The sequence below is a fragment of the Myotis yumanensis genome, unplaced genomic scaffold (genome assembly GCF_028538775.1).
Source record: "Myotis yumanensis isolate MYYU_CA2020_CCGP unplaced genomic scaffold, mMyoYum1.0.hap1 SCAF_8, whole genome shotgun sequence".
Lineage (NCBI taxonomy): Eukaryota > Metazoa > Chordata > Mammalia > Chiroptera > Vespertilionidae > Myotis > Myotis yumanensis.
This window is the reverse complement of record NW_027223759.1, coordinates 7,290,865-7,313,459: the sequence shown is the minus strand read 5'-3', so window position 1 is coordinate 7,313,459 and position 22,595 is coordinate 7,290,865. Positions and strand designations below refer to the sequence as shown.

General features: G+C 43.2%; 1 protein-coding gene across 2 annotated transcripts in view; it reads right to left on the bottom strand.

Annotated features, from left to right (window-relative positions):
* Positions 1–607: 607 nt before the first annotated feature.
* PLCL1 (phospholipase C like 1 (inactive)) overlaps positions 608–22,595 on the bottom strand; it is a 243,177-nt gene continuing 221,189 nt past the window's right edge. Inside the window, exon 6 of one of the 2 annotated variants that reach the window (XM_070421773.1) lies at positions 608–2,243. In XM_070421773.1, the coding sequence (XP_070277874.1) occupies positions 2,055–2,243 (189 nt within the window). In that variant the 3' untranslated portion in view covers positions 608–2,054. The remainder of the gene's footprint in view (positions 2,244–22,595) is intronic. The other variant, XR_011472375.1, reaches the window with a different exon arrangement.

Here is a 22,595-nt window from a genome sequence, read left to right as displayed (position 1 = left end):
ACGGGTGTTGCAGTTTTTACGAGGTTGGCACTACAGAGCCGTGGACAAAGAACCATCTTCACAGTAGGTGGGCGGGATCCGCTGACGGTGCATGCTGGGAAAATGAAAATGGGCCTCTGCCTTCCACCATACACAAAATCCAACTCGAGGGAGTTGCAGATTTAATGTGAACCCTAAAGCTGCAAAGCTGCTAGTTTGGAATAGAACCACCTCTATGAGCACAGGTAGGCAGAGCTGTCTTAGCACCAGACGAAGTTAAAGGAAAAACCAGAAACGAGGGCTCTGAACATCAAAAGGCATGAGCAGCGCATGTGACAAGCACAGGGTTAAACTTCTTATTAAGTAAATGCCTCTCAGAAATAAATACAAAAATAAAAATTTACCACCCTACCCCCAAAGCTTTCTCAGGCTATTTCAGTGCCAGTTGGAAACCTACCAAAATGCGCTCTCACTTACCTCCCCAAGAACCCGGTTAAATCCACGGAGAAATTTCACCATATCTGGCCCATGGACAATGCATACCCTTTAACATCTTTTTTTACATAATAACCTAATTTCATTATCATTCTTTTTTCAATTAACTCACACAAAAATGGAACAGTAAAAGTGTTGTTTCAGATCTTTACTCTTTCAGTAATGTGCAACATGAACATAATAGTGTTAAGAAGTCAGAAATAACACGGTAGCTAAAGAAAATGTTTATATTTGCAAAATTTCAACAATTATTTTCCCTAGGTTCCCCCAAATTAGCATATTTGTTAATCAAATTAATTAAGAAGCTTTTCAAAATAAAAGCAATGTTTTAAATAAATATATTTTCATAACCATAGAACATTTAGTTCTGTTGGAGGTAACAAACATATTACACTCAAGCACATTATGAAAATATTAGGGCAAAAATGATCTAGATGCAATTATAAATGTACCCTAATTAGTCATTTGCTTCTTTTTGTGTTTTCCTGCATGTGTTAAAATCATGTCATTAACATTCTGTAATCAATTAGTTCTTAAACCAATAGGAAGATGTTATCTGACCCACAGAATTTATACCAGCTCAACGTGATGACATATTGCTTGAACAATATCATTAATTTTCAATTTAGCACTCTAAATTAAATGCTATCAAAGCCAAGACCCCCCAGACCCTCCAGCTTCCCGTGTCTGCTATAGAAAATGAATGCTAGGCTCCCAGTTTGGAAGAATGAGACCTTCCTACAAATCTCAAACTTCAAATTTTGTAACTAAATATTATTAAGATTCTAATTACAAAAGAACTCTTACTGTGCTTCTGAGTACCACATAGCTGGGTATAAATTCACTAATGATCAGCTTTTCCACAGAAGTTATATCTGTTAAGTACACAACTACATAAAGCTTTCTAAAAATTGATTTTATTTAATAAATATTTTAGAGTTCCCTAACTGAAGAAATGACTTTTCTGATCTTTTCAGAAATTTTGATCATTTGTTTATCTTTCGTTCATTTTTATTTCTACTGTGATTGTTAGGAATTTTGCTAATCTATGTGTAATCTATTAAAATATCTATGAATTGGCAAATTTAGCTTCCTTTAATAATAAGAAATGTCAACATTTCTGAATTAAATGACAAAGGCCGAGAAGTAAAGTTAAATGCAGCAACAGGTCCTAGTGAGTGCTCTTTAGAATTTTAGGTTAACAAATTTTTCCTAAAATGATACATTAATAACTTACTAAATGAATAATGCAATGCAGCATGGATTTTAACAGGATCTCAACCTCCCTCTGTATTTCTGTCTCTCTCCCTGAAAGACACACACACACACACACACACACACACCTACCCACATCCATAAATGGGTGTGTTGACACATCTCAGAATTTAAAACACTACTACTAAGCAGTTTAACTTAGATAAATTAACTACATTAAAATACTGACATTGTGAAAATACCTGTTTACGTCCAACATCCCAAAGACGGCATCTTTTTGTGAAAGTCTAAAAAGCTTCAGGAAAGAAAACCAGAAGGAAAAACAGAGTCTTTGACACAAAGGACGGTGCCCTCGTCGGCGCTGCTCAGGGTCGCAGCTTCCCATTCTCCTCGCCCCCTTCCTTCTCCTCGATGGCTTCCAGGCTGCGCTTGCTCTTGGCCTCGGCCGCGCCGCTGGGAGCTTTGCTGAGTCCGCAGGACAAGCACGCCAGCTGGATCTGCTTCATGTTTTCCAGAGCTTCGTTCTTCGCGCTCTTCAGCAGGTCTCCTTGGCCCTACAAACACGCACCACAGAAGACCGTTATGAGCCAGGCACACCTGGTGACTCTGCTCAGCGAGGAAACAGCCCCAGGCCCGGGAACAGTATTCCAGGTTCGCCCCATGGTTCTGTCTAGCAATGCGCAGGGGCTCTAAGCACAGAAATCCACCTGAGCCTTCCCACTCGGCTCTGTGGTTGCTGGCAGCCCCTTGACATTCCTGTAGTGGGGGACAGCCCCAGGGACCCTGCCCTGAAGGGCTGAGGATGCCAACCCTTCCGTCCCCACGTCTGAGTCTTTATACACTGTGGCCCTCGCCCTGCCCAGGCCGGCATCCTAGCATGGGAGGGACAGGGAACCCTGCCTCTGAGAACTGAACACTGTGTCAGCCTCTCGGGCTGCAAGAGCTCACAAAGCAAAGCTGTCTGCGAAGTAAACCACACGCCTGATGCTTGGTTAACTGGAGTTTTATATGTTGAGTTGTCCTTGCAATCTGCCTTTTGATCAATTATTTTTTAAATATATTGTTATTGATTTCAGAGAGGAGGGGAGAGGGAGGGATAGAACCATCAGTGATGAGAGAGAATAATCGATCAGCTACCTCCTGCATGGCCCCAGAGCCTGTAGTGTTACCCAGGGCCTGACACGGCCGCTCTTCAAGGCAAATTGTGCTCTACAAAGCACACTGCAGCCTCCCTGTCATTGTCACCCAGGGAAACACACAGATGAGAAGAGAGTCATTCCCCCGAGGAACCACGTGACAGGGCTCGGAGATGGAACCCAGAGGGCCAGGGTGCAGGGCACACCAAGAAGAACACATTGGCAGGAGCAGAGCCAGTGTCAGTTTTGCTTTTAGCTCCAACAGTTTCTTCTTGGGCCACGTTTTCTTTCATAGAAATGAAAACAGCTTCTGCCTCCCTCACAGTCCTAAAGATGAAAGAAAATATGCTGAAAAGCCACTCGTGACGTAAACACCCACAAGTAAACTATGCTACCAGGTAATAGGAAAAGCACCCAATGTGGTCTAGTATAACAAATACCTTGGTACTGTGCATATATTACATACATTTTACTAACTTGTTTAAAATGTGTCTGCAAGAGTCTATTTAGAGAGATGCATATTGCTACTATTTTTACAAATGGAAAGATTCCTGTGAAAATCCGAATTGTATTAATACAGAGAAAATGCCTGCACTCATTTTGAGAGAATTACTTTTAAGAGCTCCCTTTTCTTTTCCTTTTGAAATTTTCATCAAGAATTTTAAAGGCATGTACAAAAACAAAATTGGCATCTTGCTTCATTGCAAGAGACCAGTGAAACATGGAAACATATCAAGTTTGAAAGTGCTTGTGAACTCAGAATGCTCTCACATCCGTTCCCTGCAGCAGGTTACAAAACCAATCTAATTAGTCAGTCAGAGTGTCATCTCGTCAGCCTGAGAGGTGGCAACCAGGCTGAAATGCCCAACGCTGCCAGTTCTGCTCAATAGAAGCCAGTCTCTCCAGGAAACAATGGCCAATAGGAGAGGACAGTGTGTGCCAGTGCACAGAACAGCTCCATCCCCTCCTGCTAGCGGAGACAACGTGTCCTGGTGGGACGACAGGAGCAGAAAACAATGGGGGAGACGTTAAACTGTCAACTAATAGAAGGAGAACAAGTGCAAGGCTACGTTGTGGAGAGTTACACTGAACCATTTATGAAAAATTGTTTTCTATTTTTTAATAGGACAAATAGAGGTCCTCTTTCTATTCTGTGGTTCAAGGAATCAACTCCTGGGTCCCTGCTGATTAAGGCACCAGAACCAGGAAAGACTCGTCCGAGGAAAAACTGCAGAGAGGGTAAAGTTTGTTAACAGCCCCCGTTCTGGCATTCCTCTGAGTGCTGACTTTGGCCCAATTTTTGTGCAGTGATTTCCCCTGGCCAATAGCATCCCTCTTTTCTCTGTGGCACTCCTCAAACTCCTAACTGGACAACTTACACCATCTCTCTCCCTGAAAACACCGCTGTCCTGTGTATCATTTCCCACAAGATGTGTCAGGTGTTCAGATCAGCTAAGGCATTTCCAGGTATGGGTGAGCAGCAGGCATTTAAGGAGTACTGTTACAGGGCGCTTCTAAAGAATATGTTCCGAACTGTGCAGAGGTCTTGGGAAAGGAGCAGGAAGGAGAGAAACCAGGGAGAATGAATCCTACTTGGTTGTATGTAAATTGAAGTACCTCTTGGGAACTAAAATAAGTCTGGGGTTGTCATGGCCCAGAATGTCAAATGAATGAACAATTTGATCACTGAACACTCAACCTGGAAGAAATGTGAGGAGCTGCCAGTGGTACAGTATACGAGCAATCTCGGGGAACGGTAGTTCCCACTGGTACTGGGGATGCTTCGGGGGGGGGCGGGGGGGGGTGGAGATTAGAAAGACTTCTTTAACCCAGAAGAAGGTGAGAGTAATAAGAGGCAACTCTGGCAGACCGATGCAGGTGGGACAATGACTACCAGCAGTCGCCAGAGCAGTGGTCCTCAATCTGGCTCCAGAGTCATTTGGCTTCTGAATGTAAGAGTCCATGGAAATCCCAACACATTTAGAAAGTAACACTTGGAATTATAGAAAACCACAGAGAGATCACGATAGTGATTTTAAATAAAAAGTTAGCGATGATTAATTTTTGATAAAGAGACATTAGGCATTCATAACCAAGTCCTTCCAACCGCATTAAATTGCAATTAAAATACATTATCTAGAAATCAAGAAATATCTGATGTAATTTAGATTGAAAATGGGGCTGCCCTACAATACCACCACAATTTTTATTACTACTAATAAATGTATGACTGAAAATAAAATACTCTCACAACACTGAACAGAAGCTCACATTTATTGAATACAAGATGCGGAGTGCAAATCAGTTGGCCCACACTGTCTCATTATATCATAACCATAAAAGGGGCTGGAATTCTAAATGTAAGTTACTATGAGTTATATATTTGTAAGTTCTCTTAGTAATATATTTTATTATCCATCAAAGACATTAAGGATTTTTGTTATTCCTGTTCTTACTGAGAAAGGCAGTCCCCTCCCTGCACCCACTGTTTGAAAACAGTTTGGGCTACAATCTGGTAGAGTAACTTACGAAAGACACCCGTGGCTCCTTCACACCCACTTTCCCATGAACTGCACTCCCTTTATGATGTCAGCACACGGAAGAGCAGGAGAACATCTTGACTGGTGTCCTTGTCGCATGTGAAGGAAATGCGTGGGTTGTCTCCGAGAACACCACAAGTATTTAAAGCAGCTCAGAGACTCTGGGAATGAGGAGACCCTCACAAATACACACTCCACGCGTAAACAAATGCGACTCTGTCTCTACACAGACGTGTATGGGTATTTTCCAGCACACACTCAAGAACAGACTGAGTCCCTGATATTCTTTCTCTGTGAGAGTCCACACGCACAGCTACAGTCAACCCTGGATGATGCTGCAGCGTGGTAGATAGTAGCTCTTTGTTTGTTTCCAGCTAGTTTTCGGTGGAAAAGACCATACTCTGGTGGGCTATGCATAATTACCATCTTACTAGTTCAAAAACCATGCTTTTGGGGGAATTTCTGTATTACCTAAAGAGAGTAAATATTTTACTCTGAAGAGACGGAAACAACTATTACAATGCCCTTTATTTAAAAAATTAAAATAGCAGATGTGTTGATGTCACGAAAGATCTAAGTCTCATAATGTTACATTTCTGGAACATTGGGTAAAACTAGGCAAAGATGGCCTGGAATTCTGGCTCTCTAGAATGAAAACGTAGCTGCGTAGGGAATGTATACAAGATGGTAATAAGTTAGAGGGCACAGAGGTGCAGCCATTAGATTATGTACTGAATACCTTAATTGCACAAAAATAGAAGTTTCCATTGCATTTAGCAATCAATGCTCAGATTTATTATTTTCAACACCTTGACAACCAAATATTTGAATATTTGAATTCTACTTATTACTTAAAAAGCTGAATTTTTACTCTATGAACACTCAAGAAATATAGATGACAAGTTGTAAAGTAGCTCTGGTCTAAGAGTATTGGCTTAATGGAGCTTTTATGTTACTCTTCTGAAATTCTGCACTCAAAACACTGCTTTTCAAAACTTTACAATGTAATGACATTAATTTATTATATTTTTATAGGAACAAAAAGGGAATTACATTGAACATATTCACCTGAGCCATTAGATTTTATAGCTTTACATAAAGTTCATTTTTTAAAATTAGTTTTGTGACTGATACATTTTAGTACTGGTCATAAACTCAATTAATCAAATGTTTCTAAAGACTATGGAAATAAAAAATAAATAAGTCTTCTTAATATCTGAGAATCCAGTTCTGAAGGGAGAATAATTTATAAAGTATATAAGATATTTCAAAGAAATTTTAAGAATAATTTCATGCCAAAGAGAAAACAACATTGCAAAGTAAAGCAAAATGCCATATTCAATAAACATATGAAAGGCTATAAAATATTGATGTTATACAAAATGAAAACTGTATTAGAAGTTAAATTCGAAAGCATATGTTTTAAAGACCTGACAAATAAGATCTTTTCAACATTTCTTTCTCAGCTATCTTCCTACATGGTTACAATACCTTTCTCATCAAAAAATCTTGACTAACTAAAATGTTGAAGAAATGAAGAACCCTATTTGCTTCAAAATAATAACTAACTGTGTTGTATGTAGAAAACCTTTGTATTAACAGGTATTTAAAAAATAGGCTTAAGCCAGCCGGCATGGCTCAGTGGTTGAGCGTCGACCGATGAACAGGAGGTCACGGTTTGATTCCCAGTCAGACCTGGGCTGCAGGCTCAATACCCAGTGGTGGGCGTGCAGGAGGCAACCCATCAATGATTTTCTCTCATCATTGATATCTCTCTCTCTCTTTCTCTCTCTCTCTCTCTCTCTCTCTCTGCCTTCTGAAATCAATAAAAATATATTTTTTAAAAAGAAAACATCATATGTATTGCAATATGTAAATGCCCAGGCAGGCACACAAGGAGCCATAATGAAGTAGGCAGATGCCCGCACTTACTCAGTATGGATTCATTTACATGTAAAAGAGAAATAAGATCAGATGCCATCCCACACACACAAAATATATTAAAAAATGAAAATGCAGATGTATCAAATAGACACTAATATAGGAACAAATAATGGCAACAGACCAGACTTATTTGCATATAATAAAAGGAAGGAAATAACATGCCAAGATAAGCCAGACTCTCCCCATGGAGAAAAAATCTGATAATCCCACAAGTGAGGAAATAAACTATGCCCATACATCCCACCAAACTTGCCAAATCTTCAAAAATACCTAAGAGGACATTTTTCTTGTGATTGATACTATCGACTTCCACTTTGCAGGACACTGTGGAATGCCTACCACGGACTGTCAATAACAACAAAGTATTAAATTAAAACCAGCATCGCACTTCCCAGCTTGTTCCAGGATTACTGTACGTATAGTCATTACACAATAAAGTAGACGGAATTCCCAGAGTGCATACATTATTCAACCATTTGGAAACAGTATCTTTATTCACTTAGACTTCCCTTTCAGTAACTACCATTTCCTCATATACTGGGTCTTTCACATAACTTCTTGTAAAAAAATAAATATAATTTACTAAAGTCCTTCAATATATATCTTAGAGGGTTTCGTCTGGCAGGACTTAAGAAGAAACTGCAGGGCAGGGGGCAATTCTTTATTATGTTGCTCTGTCCTACAGCGCATGACATCGGCATTCCTGGCCACTACCACCAAATGCAGGAGAACCCTCCCAGTCACCTCCAATGCCCTCTAGGGGACAGTGCCACACCCATTTAAGAACCAGCAGACTATATTCCAGGGATATGATGTTGAGCACAGATGCCCTTCTTGATCATATAGAGCTTCAGTCTAGTGAGGGATACATGCATAAATCAAATGCCATAAAAATAAAGTTCTATCTACACACAAGTTGTGTACGTGCTTAGAGAAAAGGAATGTGATGCTGTGAGAAGACGACAGCCTCGGAGATCAGACGAGGCTTCCCTGGTTAAGTGACAATTGAACAACTTGAAAGAGAGGCACCTTCATTTCTCTCTGGGCGTCTTATAGTGAGTAAAATAGGGTATGAGGATCTTGTGATGCTCGCCTTGCATTCTCAATCCCCCCCACAGTCTTACAGAGACAGACAGAGACAGTACAGGAGAATGTTCTGGAAGGATGCTGTTGTCTCTATGGTGCAGCACCATAAATGCCCTTATACATTCCATCTTTTCTAGGTAGAATTTATTTTGTTTCCTTGAAATTTGAACCTAAAAAAACACAATGTGGAAACTACTCAATAAAGTATCATTTAATAACAGTATAATTTTGTTCTGCTAAGAGTTCTTAGCAATTATTTCAAAAGTTTGAGACACAGGGGGTGAAGATGAGGGCATGATTGGGGGTGGGGGGGCAATGGGGGGATAAGGACACATATGTAATACCTTAATCAATAAAGAAAAAAAAGTTTGAGACATCTGAAGGACAGCTACATTGCGTGTTTTTTTTTAACTTTTTCGATCAAGAACTGGACTCCAGACATCTAAGTAAATGCATTGCCTAGGTTCACACAGGAAATAAGTGTAAAGGAAATAACTAATAATGCCTGCTTCCCAGGACAATAGATGTTTTTTCTTCACTGTATTTAGACACATTATATGATATGTTGAACATGTTATCTAATAGATCTTAGAAATACAAAGAAGAAATGGCTTAAGACCTATTGGGTTTAAAAAAGAAAAAAAAATCCTTTGATAGAACCCCATGAATTTCCCACACAAAAGTACTTTGATGTCTGATTTTTGCCTTCAATGTGGCAAATTTCAGAGTTCAGAAGAATTTAATCATTTTCCTCTGAGACAGTTTTTCAGGAAACTGAAATACAAAAGCAAAAGTGGAAGATTCGTATGCGTCAGAAGTGTGGAGAAGATGATTGGTTTTCATTTCAAAGGTATCATCATAAGCCCTAATAGAGCAGGTCCAAAAAAAGAAGGTTTTATAAGAATGAAACCCATTGCAGGCACCAGCTGCACATTTTAAGGGATGCTGTTGATGTGAGGGCCCCTCAGCTGGTTCTCAGGTCTCCGCACACTGAGTCCCCTTGCAGTGCCCAGGAGCTTCCACTAAGCTCCCGCGGAAGGGGCTGCCCGAGACGGCAGCGTGAAACCATGTGGTCTAGAGGCTTTGAATTGTAACCACATTGCTCTCTGATAGGTGAAGTCACACTGTGACCTCCACAACCAGACTACGGGGTTTCAAGTCCTGGGCAAGGTCATTTGGTGCCTGAGTGTACTCCTCCCTAAAATGGCTCTAATAATTGTACCCATCTCTAGGCTTATTGTGAGATTCCTGTAGACAATGCAGGTGAATCACTGAGAACAATGCCTGGAATGCGTGGCAAACTCTAGTGATTGTTAAGTGGGGGGGACAGTTGTTACAGAGAATAAAATTAAACACTGATCCCCCACTAGTCCTGTAAGAGACCCCAAAATGATTAAAATAAAAAGAGTAACAATGGCAGGATCTGTCCTTGGGGAACCCCGGAGCATGTCACCCTCTGGCCCCACAAGCTCAAATTCTTATTTGTCATCTAGAGGCTACAACATTGGTCAGGGGGAAACACCACAGCATCCCTCATGATTGGGAAAAACAGTTTCAACAGCTGTTCACTTCAGCCAGATGAGGAAGTAAGAATGAACTGAAGTCACGTGTCGCCAGAGGAAATGAATGACAAGCACTATCTGCTGTGACAGACCCAATGGATTTCTGAAGACGCCACGAGACAGGTTCCTGCGAGGCTGCTCCGGGTAAGAAGCCATCTGTCCGCTGCGCAACGACTGCGAGCCTAATCCCCTCAAAGAAAATGCCAACAACATCGCTTCCACACAGTGAGCTGAATAACAGGAAACCCTGAGTCATTTTAAAGATACAACTAGGAAAGCTTTGAATTTCGGTTGTGTGGTGATGCTGGCATCCTGAAAAGCCCTTGCCGTCACTGTGACGGAAGAGCCACTCAATGAAACAATAAGAGCCGCTGCCTGTTGGTCCCTGCTCTCCGCTCTTCCCTTCCCGTTACTGTGATCACCTGCCTCTACGTCAGCAGCTCTAGTAAGAAAGGACAGAAGATTAATACCGACCTTTAGAAGGTGACAAAGGTAATTAACTGCATCGCAAATGCAGCTGCAATAATGAATGGACAGTCATCGGCACAAGAAACAAGTACTGTTTACAAGTTCCAATATTGCAAATTAGCTTTCCTTGCATAACAAACAACCCTGAAATCTGAAGTCATGCTCCTAGTGCGAGTGCCATAAGCCAAACACAGAAGGAGCCTCTCTAGAAACCTCTCGTTGGCCAACTCACGCTCTTCCCATTTCAGAAAGATCATTCACAGCAGCGTGGCAGAGCAGGATGCCCAAACCCCCGAGCAGACAAAGGCTACGGAGACAGTTACTCATTCAGAAGGCTATTCTTTAAAATGCATTCTGGTATTTGCTTGGTATGTTTTCACTTTAAGAAATTTACTGATTTCATTGCTTAAATTACTGGCTACTTGATCCATCCAAAACCAAATCTGCAACAACAACTGCAGAGGAAAAGTGTGGATGCAGTAACAATGGTCCTGGGTCAGGATGAGCTGGTCACAGAACGCCTTCGAGCTGTTTACCCCCTCCCTGTGCTGACAACTGCAGCCAGCAAGTGGTGTTCAGTGACATCTGGTCCCTAGCTGCACGACTTCAGGGGCCCCACGACACTGCCTTCTGGGTGCATGCATTCCCTGCAGCCTAATGACAGCCATCCTACATCTGGTCTAGATGTGCCCTTGTCCAAGGACATTTGTTCTTTATTATGTGCAAAATCATAATGCTTTTTAAATAGGCTGAAATAGCCTGGCCAGCATGGCTAGTGGTTGAGCATCGACCTATGAACCAGGAGGTCATGGTTCGATTACCAGTCAGGGCACATGCCTGGGCTGCGGACTCGATCCCCAGTAGGGGGTGTGCAGAAGGCAGTGGATCAATGATTACCTCTCATCATTGATGGTTCTATCTCTTTCTCCCTCTCCCTCCCTCTCTGAAATCAATAAAAATACATATTTTTAAAAAATAAAATAAATAAGCCGACACTGTCCCCTGTGGGAGAGCATCATGGCAAGTGCAGGGGAGCACATCCGGTGGCCCTGCAGGTCCCCACTTACGCCGACATGAGTTCCAGGTTTAGTGTCAGTTGCAGGGGCCAAACAGCTATTAGCAAGACATTGTCAAAGGTGCAACTTCCCTGCATCTTCCACCCAACGGATCATTGCTTTATTAAGGCAACGAGGCAACTATCAAATGAAAGAGGCTACTTCTTATTAACAGTTGAGGGGCAGCCAATGTGGCTCCCTCCACAAAGACTTCAGAGATTTGGTCATTAACGAGGTATTCATTGTTGATGCCCCAAATCCAACAAGGCATTTGGATCAACAACAGACTACTTATTATTCCAAGGAAATGTCAAGACCTGTTTTCCCGAATGTGAGACTCACTCAAGTTTCAGATCTCGAACTCAAACTGTCCACACCACCAAACGACTAGCAACATAATTTCCCTTCAATTTATGTTTATTTTTAGAAGTATGCTCCACAAACGTTGAACTAATAGCATTTCTGTTTTCCCATGAGTCATATTGGCTTAATCATGTTGGCTTAATCAAACTTATCTATATCTATCTATCTATCTATCTATCTATCCTCATCCTAAATACCTCACTAGGCATGTCATAAAAATAAGGACATTCTACAGAGCCACAATACTATTATTAACCCGATGAAATTAACATTCATTCAGCAATTTTATCTGATATTCTATGTCTGCAAATGTCCAAAGCTTCTTTATAGTTCTTTTTGAAAATCCAGAATCCCATCATGTTCACACATTACCGGTCTGTCTGAAAATGATGAGAGACGGGAGAGAACACCGGGAAAGTCTATGGCCAGTTCACGGCAGTTAAGCACCACTTCCTTGAAAGACATTTATTTCCACAGCTTCACTCCTGTCCACTGTATGGAACATGCACCATGAAATTATGACATTCACTTGTCAAAACATTTCTCTGAATGCCAAATGTCATCCCTCTTAAACTCATTTTTAAATCAACTTTATACATGTGTGTGCCTGAAAAATCCTGTGAGCGTCCTGCTGACACCTCCCTAAGTGCGTTTCCAATCCAGGCCTCAGATTTCTTCCCAGAGTAGATGACTGAAAATCAACTAACAGAAACTAGTAGGAGCGAACACTCATCCTCCATGCCAATGTTTCAGCAGCTGAGAGAACTTAGGCCTTAGCTATGTAGACCAAAACACTCACATTTTTAGAGGGACTTTAAATTATCACCTTGTAGGAAATCCAGAACTTCATTTGACCAGCCTCGTGTAATCCTGTCCGTGTGCACAGGCTTTGGTAAAGAAACTAGCCCAGGCTGACCTTGAACTGGATGGCCCTGCTATGTCCTATCGGAGCCACCTTCCCAAGACATTGTCAGAGGGGCAACTTCCCTGCACCCTCCACCCAAGAGGCCATTAGTAAGACAACTGTCGAATGAAATGAGCTACTTATTAATAGTTAAACTGAGGAGCAGCCAGCTTGGACCGAACATTCATACATGGCCCAAGAGTGGCCAGTCAGCAGACGTCCAGTGACCTATGCGCTGGCCTGACTCCAGGCAGCAATGATAGTAATTAGTCAAACCAATCAGATGAACTCTCAGAAAGTGAGCCTGGCAAATTCAAAGAGCCATAGTCAGTTGCCAACAGGAAGAGGTGCTAGAAAAATATACGGAGGAGACCGGAGAGAGCTGAGCCCGTCTGAAGCCACAGCACTAGCGAGAAAAGCCGCCTCCTGGGGGCGAGACGGGGGGGGGTGGGTAGCATAGTCCCTACAGCCAGCTGGAGTGTCATGGTCTCTAGGCCAATGTCCCATGAAGCTGCCCATTCTGCGCCTTCTCTTCTTCGCAGGAAATGTGGTTCCTGCACTGTCACATGGTCTCCCCTGAAGAAACCCAAATGAGTCCCAGTTCCCTGTAACCCAGCCAAAAAAAAAAAAAAAAAAAAAGATTTACTTTGAATGAGAAATGACAGGCCTATTAACATTTTAATCACAGCATTTGATTTGTTGGTAACTCAGGTAAAATGGAGTTTAAACCATGCTTCTGTCCAGCGAAGGCCTTCCAAGCTCCTTGCAGAGAAAGCCAGAGCCAAAGGAAAGGAAGGACCGGTGATGGCTGCAGTGGGGAGAATGACTAAGAAATGATGGATCCGCTGTGTCACCCTGGGACTCCTGCTAACTCCCGTGGGCTGCATAGAGAACAGGATTAAATGAGGTGCTCTTTGCAGTTCACCTTTTATACTGAAAGTCTCTAATTTATTAATTAGGGCTCAGTTTAAATTTACTGTATTTAATTAAGAGAGACTGTCTAGTGGGAAAGAGATAAGGAAGCAATTAAAGTGCTATGATGGGGGAAGAAGAGGGTACAGTGCGACACATGGCAAGACACCTCGCCCCATTGAGCATAGAGGGTGGGAGAAGGGGCGGAGCCAGTAAGGCATCCTGGGTAGTGGCCCTGAGCTGGCAGATGAAGTGCCCTGGTGCAGTGTGCCAACACCAGGGGGCTCCCAGAGAGCAGGGGTACAAGATGCCTTTGAGGCAGGAGGGACCCCAGGTAACTGCTCAGCTGAGAGCACAACCGGTGCCACTGAGGACCTGGAAGGTTCAGGGTGGCCGGAGAAGCACATGGAAGAGAAGGCAATAGGAGATGAAGCGGGAGAGGAAGGTGCCACCCAGAGTGCCAGAGGGGAAGTTACCGTAAGAAGTCTGCAGGAGGAGCCATGGGAAATCTGAAGGACTTTAAGCAGGCAGGTGGCCACGATCAGACTGAAGTTTAGAAAGGTCACCCCAGCTGCTGAAAGGGGGGTACATGGGAAAGGAGAGATTTTTTCACGAACTCGGGTGGTAGCTGTGGAAATGAGCTCTCTGGGAAGATACTTGGTAATTGCCTATAGCTGAGAATTTAGGCAAACGATCAAGGACTCACTCCCAGGACGCTTGCTTGGATACTCTGAGTTGCCATTCATTCCTTCGGGTAGGGACACCAGAGCTGTCACTGAGGGCAGGCAGGAATGAGCGCAGTTTGAGACGTGCCGACCTCGCTGTGGCTGACAGCCCTCCCAAGTGTGCTGAAACCTAGTGGGTAGTTGGGGAGGGTGGCAAGTGGAGGTCATCTAGAGACAAGGAGAGACACACAAACCACAGGTACACATCTGGGACCTGACAGCATAGAGAGGATAACAAACACCACTTGCATGGGCAGCATGACCCCAAAAGAACGAAGTAAGAAGAGAAAAGAACTAGGTTAGGAACCTAAGGAACACCAGCATTTAATAGAGAGCAGACGAAGGGGAACCTGAAGAAGCTCCTGGGGAGAAAGAGCCAGAAATGTAAGAGGAAGACCAGGCAGGGTGTCCCAGAAACCCGGGGAAGCAGTGAGGCCAGGAAGGAGTGATCAGCCATGTGGAATGCTCCCAAGTAATCGAAGAGGATGGAAACTGGAAAGTGTCTACAAGCTTTGTGACAAAGTGACTGGCGACTCTGGCAAGTGATTCCATGGAGTGTCAGGGAGGAAGACAGACGAAAGTTGGCTAAGGAGTGTGGGCGGTGAGGAAGTGGATGCAGTGAGAGCAAACACAACCTTGTTAAGAAGTTGGGGTGCACAGGTGGGGAGAGAGATGGGAAATAGGGGAGCTGGGGGAGCACAAGGCTCTTATGAAAGGCTTTTTAGGTGAATACACACAGCTGAACAATGAACTGTGAAAGGACAAAGACGAAATATAAGGTGAAATAACTGAAAGCCTCTACTTGGACTGGTTGGCCTCACTTGGTCTTCCTCGTATCCTAATGGTTTTCCCCTTATTTCAGAGCCCTAGTATTTGTAGGAAGTTGGAAAATTATGCAGCAATTAAAACTGTAAAGCATATGGATTTAAATACATAAGTAAATCTACCTAAACTTAAAAGTAAAATATAGGGATTTCCTACGGTCTATGCATTTATGAAGAACTCCAGAAAATGAAGAATTCTCACTGTGTCCACCAGGTGGCGCCCCTGTTTGGGGGCCTAGAAGGGAGCTCTTGTCTGCACAAAGCTTGGGCTCCAATGTCTAGAAATGGCCTTCAAAACCATTGCGTTTGTTCCTTTGCTTCCTTGTGGATTTGAACCTTGATCATTCTAATTACATAAAAGTGACCTCAAATAAATCCTGGAAACTTCCAAGTCATCAAAAAATACTCACGTATCACCAACATGTATAAGGAAGCATTTAAATTAGAAGTGAACGCTGTATACACACATTTTCAGACAGAAAATATCTTAGCAAAATTGAAATAGTCATGCCTCTTTGAAGACAAAAAAATCTAGCTACCTGCTTTCATAATTTGGTGAAAGAAAAAATATGATAACTAAAAAAAATCCAATAAATGCTTATCTATGCTAATAATAGCCTAGGTGGTTGTCACGCCCTCATGCATCACACCCTAACGTCGTCACAAGATGGCCGTCATAAGATGGCTGCGGGCACAGAGGAGGCAGGGCCCGGTGGAGGAGGCGGGTCAAGGCAGGGGAGGGCAGTTGTAGGCGATCAGGCTGGCAGGGGAGGGCAGTTGGGGCCATCAGGTTGGCAGGGGAGGGCAGTTGGGGCCATCAGGCTGGCAGGGGAGGGCAGTTGGGGCCATCAGGTTGGCAGGGGAGGGCAGTTGGGGGCAACCAGGAGGGCAGGGGAGGGAAGTTGGGGGCGATCAGGCCGGCAGGGGAGCAAATAGGCATCAATCGGGCCGGGAGGGGAGTGGTTAGAGGGTGATCAGGCTGGCAGGCAGAAGCAGTTAGCAGCATTCAGGCAGGCAAGCGGTTAAGAGCCAGCGGTCCCGGATTGTGAGAGGGATGTTTGACTGCCAGGATCAGGCCTAAGCTTGCAGTCGGACATCCCCTGAGGGGTCCCAGATTGGAGAGGGTGCAGGCTGGGCTGAGGGACACACACCCCCTTCACGAATTTCATGCACCAGGCCTCTAGTTTTATATAATAAAAATAGGTTAACATATCAATACTATGTATAGAACAGGATCTTTCTACTTGCTGTTTGGAAAATTTTAACATGCACAACTCAATCTAATATGATGTAAAGCTCTCAGGTTTAAGCAATCTGCTGATAGTAATAAGACATAAAGATCTTTCCTCTACTTGATAGGACTTATGAGCAAGATTTAGCATAAGGAAAATGTCAGTATTATGCATTTATGAATATTCACAATAAGGAAGATATGTGAGTTGAAGGACAATTGGAAAGGTCTACCCCGCAGATACTTCCCTTTGCTCCTCTCCCATCCTGCTGTACCTGAAACATCCACCAGAAATGAAAAGGTTGAGGGCAATGGCCCGTTTTATAACTATCAGTGTGGAAAGCACATGCATGCGTGTGCGCGCGCGCACACACACACACACACATACACACACACACACCATACTAGCTAACCCCAGCTTCCCTCCCTCGCCAATCTCCTTAGGAAACAGTTCTATCATTTCATCTTGCTACGAGTGCAGAATGAATGTCAGCACCTTGGGTTTGAAATCCGCATGGAAACGAGAGAGCGCCCCGGTGAGGGTGGCTCCCTCCAGTCAGCCCCTGGGAAATCCCCATGGCCCGGGCAGCAGATCATTTTACCCTACTGTGCCCATCTTTCCTCCTTTTGTAAGAAACTTGAAGGGAAAAAATTATCCCACAACTTAGCCATTGAGCAAAAGCACCCCACAAGGCAGGAATAACCATGGGTGCTTGGAGGACGGCAGAGGAACCTACGGCTGGAACACGGTGGGCAGGTGGACACTAACACAGGGATGATGGCTTGTCAGTGAGGAAAATGACCTCCTCAGCAAGGCAAGGCAACCCCACTAGAGACAAACTAAAGCAACTGCATACACCCAGACAGGACTTTAAAGCTTTGTTACCCTAGGGCAGTGTTCGGCAAACTGCGGCTCAGCAAACCACGGCTCGTGAGCCACATGCGGCTCTTTGGCCCCTTCAGTGTGGCTCTTCCACAAAATTCCGGCTTTTCCACAAAATACCGACTTCTGCACATGGGCCACGAAGTTTCAATCACACTGTACATGAGCGCCCGCACGTGGTATTTTGTGGAAGAGCCACACTGAAGGGACCAAAGAGCCGCATGTGGCTCTCGAGCTGCGGTTTGCCAACCATGGCCCTAGGGACTAAAGAAGCGATATTCCTCTAAGGAAAATAGTTGTTTACCAGTATTTGGCTATGTCATATGCTGATGTGTGTGGTGCTGCTTAACTATGCAGTTACATAATGCCATTCAGAATAAACACTGAAGCAACCTGACCATCTACGGGCGGGCTCCCGGGGCCACTCTTCCTTGCTCTTCAACTTTCCATAGTTCTGTGTTGGAGAGACCGATTCCATGCAGCCTGGCTGCTCAGCGCCTTCAAAGGTGACCTGAGGAGCGGCAGCAGAGGCATCCCCTCACCGGGACGTGTTGTTCTCAGTCCTCGACCTCAGGTCGCACATTTCAGTGAAGTCTTCCACTCACGTCACCTTCACGGGTGTTAAAGCTCCAAGTGAATTCCCTTCTCTCTACCCACAGGTTATGGCCTCTCTTTTCCCTTGTACTTGGAAAAATTGGAGTTGAGATTAATTATCTCGGCTGTGGAGAATACAGATGTTGCTATACTATTTTGCAGTAACATTGCTCAGAAATACAAAAGAAAATGAGCACTGAAAGAATGCAAAACCTCACTATTCATGATAGTAAGAGAAAATAACTGAGCTTACTCTCCCTCTGCCAGGAAGGGGATTCTCACCAGGTGACCTGCTGGTACCCTAATCTCAGATGTCCAGCCTCCAGAACTGTGAGAATCAGGATCTGTTGCTTAAGCCGTCCAGTCTGTGGGATTCTTGTTAGAGCAGCCCAAACAGACCAAGACAGTCCGCACATTAGTCTTGAAGGGCTGCCATAACAGAGTGCCCCGGACCGGGTAAATTAAACAACAGAAGTGTACTTCTCACGGTTCCGCAGGCTCGGAGCCCAGGATCAAGGTGTGGCAAGGCTGATTTCCTCTGAGCCTTCTCTTCTTGGCTTGGAGATGGCATCATCTCCGTGTGCTCACACCTCTGTGTGTGTCTCTGTTTAATAGCTTCTTGTAAGGACACCAGTCCCACGGGATTAACCCGACCCTAATGACTTCATTTTATCTTCATTACCTCTGTGAGACCCCGTCTCTAAAACTGTGCCATTCTGAAACAGTGGGGTTAGGCTTTCAACATAGGCTTTGGGGGGATACAATCCAGGCCAAAACAGTCACCCCTCTTTTAATGTTCCAATCTGTGTCTCAGAACTTATCTATATCCGACCATACTGAAACCCCTGTGTTTCAAATCCTGGCACAGTGTGCCTGTTGTATTATGAGGAAGAAACCCTTCTCTGATCACCTGGAGACCCACTTGTGTTTACATATTTGTAAGTTTAGGGTTTTAATTATTATTATAAAGTATGGCTTTACTGTAGTCGATGTGCTTTTCACATATTATATGTGAAATCGCTGTGTGACAGAAGGGGCAGTCCGGTCAAACTGTGGACAAGGACTCCGGGTCCAGGCTGCCTGAGTTTCAGCGCCTGCTCCACCACTCAGCTACTTGACTCTGTTAAAGGTGAGCTGTTTACCTAACCTTTCTGCCCCTCAGCTTTCTCATGTGAAAATTAGAAACAGCAATACTACCTGCATCATATGGTTGTTATTAAAATTAAATGATTTAATAAGGATCAAGCACTTGGAACACTGCCTAGCAGAGAATAAACATTTTGTAGCTATTATTTATTGTTGTTGCTAAACTGCACTCTATATTAAGAAAAATATTTGAAAGAGAATCAAATTCTTCAATTCCAATCAGTCATATGCTTCATTCAAGTTTTATAGTGAATATCCTGATTTCCCCCCAAAATATCCCAATTTTTTTCTGGTATACACAAGTTTTTTAAATAATTCTTTGTTTTTGGTTAAAAGTAAGATTAATCTAGATTAGAAGACTTTTTTTAAGTGTAACTAAGACCAATGAGAGAAAGTTTGCCTATTTGGGGCACAAGTGAATTCTAGGAAGGAGAGCAAACTCCAAGGCACTTTCATTTATTCATAGCACAAGGTATATGACGAATTCTTATGATGAATTCTTAAACAGTGACAATGACGAAGATGGTGATGACTCACAAATGGAGGAAGAAACTGAAAGGGGAAAGATACCCAGGTTTTATAAAGTTCATATAAAAAATTCTAAAGTCCAGTCACGTGGCTGGTTAATGCTACCTCCTCCACGCTGGGAAAGACAAGAAACCCAGAGAGAAACAAAGGGTCTCTTTTCAATCCTCTTAGAAACAACAACAGCAAGAGCAACTGAGGTCTTACTGCACTAGGCAAATTTCAATATTCTTTTCTAGGTTTACATTCACACAACTTAATGAAACAAACACATCTTGAGCATATGCTTCTATTGCAATGACAAAAACCTGACTGTGGGCACTAGAATTGTAAACTGTAGAAAGGGCCACCAAAAAGCATATAAAATGTATATAGAAAACTAGAGGCCTGGTGCACAACATTCATGCACGGGGGGGTGGGGGGCAGGGGTCCCCTCAGCCTGACCTGCGTCCTCTCGCAGCCCTGGACCCCTCGGGGGATGTCCACCAGCCACCTTAGGATGTCCATAAGCTGGCAAGCGGACATCCCCCAGGGGTCCTTAGCACTTGTCAGGTATATGACAAATCTAGAAAGTGCCATTCACTTAGATTCAAAGGGAATGGCACTCCCTAGAGCCATGTTGTGAACAACTTACATGGTAGCATGTGGCCACTCTGGCCAATGCAGGGGTTGGATTGTTAAAACTTCTGTTGTGCAGCACGGATAGACCTAGAAAGCATTATGCTAAGCGAAATAAGCCAGTCAGAGAAAGGTAAGTGTCACAAGATCTCACTCATATATGGAATCTAATGACCAACATAAACTAATGAACAAAATAGAGCCAGAGACATAGAAACACTGAACAGACTGTCAAACCTTAGAGGGAAGGCAGGGGAGGGGTGAGGGGGAAGAGATCAACCAATGAACTCATATGCGTATATGCATAACCCAAGGACACAGACAGTAGGTGGTGAAGGCTTGAGGGGAAAGGGGGAGAGGGCAATAGGGGGAAAAAGGGGACATATGTAATACTTTCAACAATAAAGATTTATTTAAAAAATTTAAAAACAAACTTGTGATGTGCCCAGCCATGTAGCTCAGTAGTTGAGCATCGACCCATGAACAAGGAGGTCATGGTTTAATTCATGGTCAGGGCATATGCTTGGGTTGTGGGCTCAATCCCAGTATGAGGTATGTAGGAGGCAGCCAACCAATGATTCTCTCTCATCATTGACGTTTCTCTCTCTTCCTCTCCCTTCCTCTCTCTCTAAAATCAGTTTTTAAAAAATATATTTTAAAAAACTTGTATTGAAAAAAACCCAATAACAATAATAACTGTAGTGGCCTAGATAATTTTGGTTGTGCTGATGTTTAACTTTAATGACATTCACAGTCTCATGTAATTAATTATCAAGGCCAGCTGTAGTTCAGGTCTCCTGTGGAAACTCTTCCTGGGAATCCTTGACAACGGAGCCAGAGGAAATGACCTTCCCAGGAGCAGTTATTTAAAAAATAAGGACAGTGGCGATCACGTCACTCTTTGCTCCCTCTCTGTCTTACCAGAGAGGAAGTTCTGGAACAAAATTCTACTTACTGAAATAAACCCAATAATCGTAGGTGGTGGTTATGAAGCGAAGGATTACTGAAATGATTCAGTCTGAATGATAGAACTCACTAGCTAAGAAAGTACTTTCTAAAATTCAGACATGGAATTTTCACCCTGGGGGTGCTTGTAATTATACAGGTACACACATATTTGTGTTTTTCACAAGAACAATGGAGAATAAACAGCTTTAGATAATCAAAAATGCAGAGGAAGGTATTTCTCCAATATTGTTATTATTTTATCTACATGTATCGTGACAGGGCTTACAAGGATTGGGGTTAACAAATAGATTGCTTAATATAAAAACCAGAGGGCTATGTTATAACACACATGTATACCCATGAGCACACACACAATGCATACATAACTGTTCCTTTCAATGACCTGCTTCCTCTCGAAGGCAAAATGTATTCGAGAGAAAAGAGAACAGGAAGGAAGTTGCTGGCTTTTTCCCTCCCTGGTTTCAGGTTACATGAGAAGGCTCCATGGGCTGACTCCAAGGATACACAATGCACATTGTTAAGAATCTTTGGTCTCATTATTCAGATTTAACATTAGGACACAGTTACTACTAAAGCACACTTTTCATACACAAGCATGTACATGCCAGCTTCGTTTCTGGCAGCCTTAGGTATAAGCTTCTTGGTTGACATCAAATCCCCAGTAAACGATAGAGCCTGTTTCCTACGACCTATGTAGTAAGTGTAAAGAGCCGTCGAAGGCGAGAGTCGGGAAGGGGTGTGCAACCAGCGAGGACTTCACCTGCAAATAAACTGTCAAAACCTCTCGAGCGTTCATATCCGATCTGGACAATGTCCTCGTGCAGGCCAACTGCAGGAATAAAGTGCTGGTCCAATAATGAACCACCGGAGCCCAGCCAGTGTGGCTCAGTGGTTGAGCATTGACCTATGAACCAAGAGGTCACGGTTCAATTCCAGGTCAGGGCACATGCCCAGGTTGCGGGCTCCATCCCCACTGTAGGGCATGCAGGAAGCAGCCAATCAGTGGTTCTCTCTCCCTCTCCCTTCCTCTCTAAAACCAATAAAAATATATATTAAAAAAAAATAATGATGAACACTGGAGAACACAAGGAACTCTCTAAACCATTCAACCTTCCTCATATATCCTTGTTTTTTTTAAAAAGTGAGGCTCAATTAAATCTGGAGAAACAGAAACTTACCGTGAGACAAACCCACGTTTCTGACCCAGGCCGTACTTTTAGGGTTTCCAGTATAGTTTATGTAAATGTGTGTGAGAAATACATCTTTTAATACATGTTTAAGAAAAGAGAGCTCAACATTGTAAAACTAGATTTGTTAGCAATTTATCAAGAACTTCTTCTGGGCCCCAGGAATTACTATTTCTCAGGCAACAGGATCCACAAACCAGTATTATTCTAGTTGTTCCATAATGTCAGCTGCTG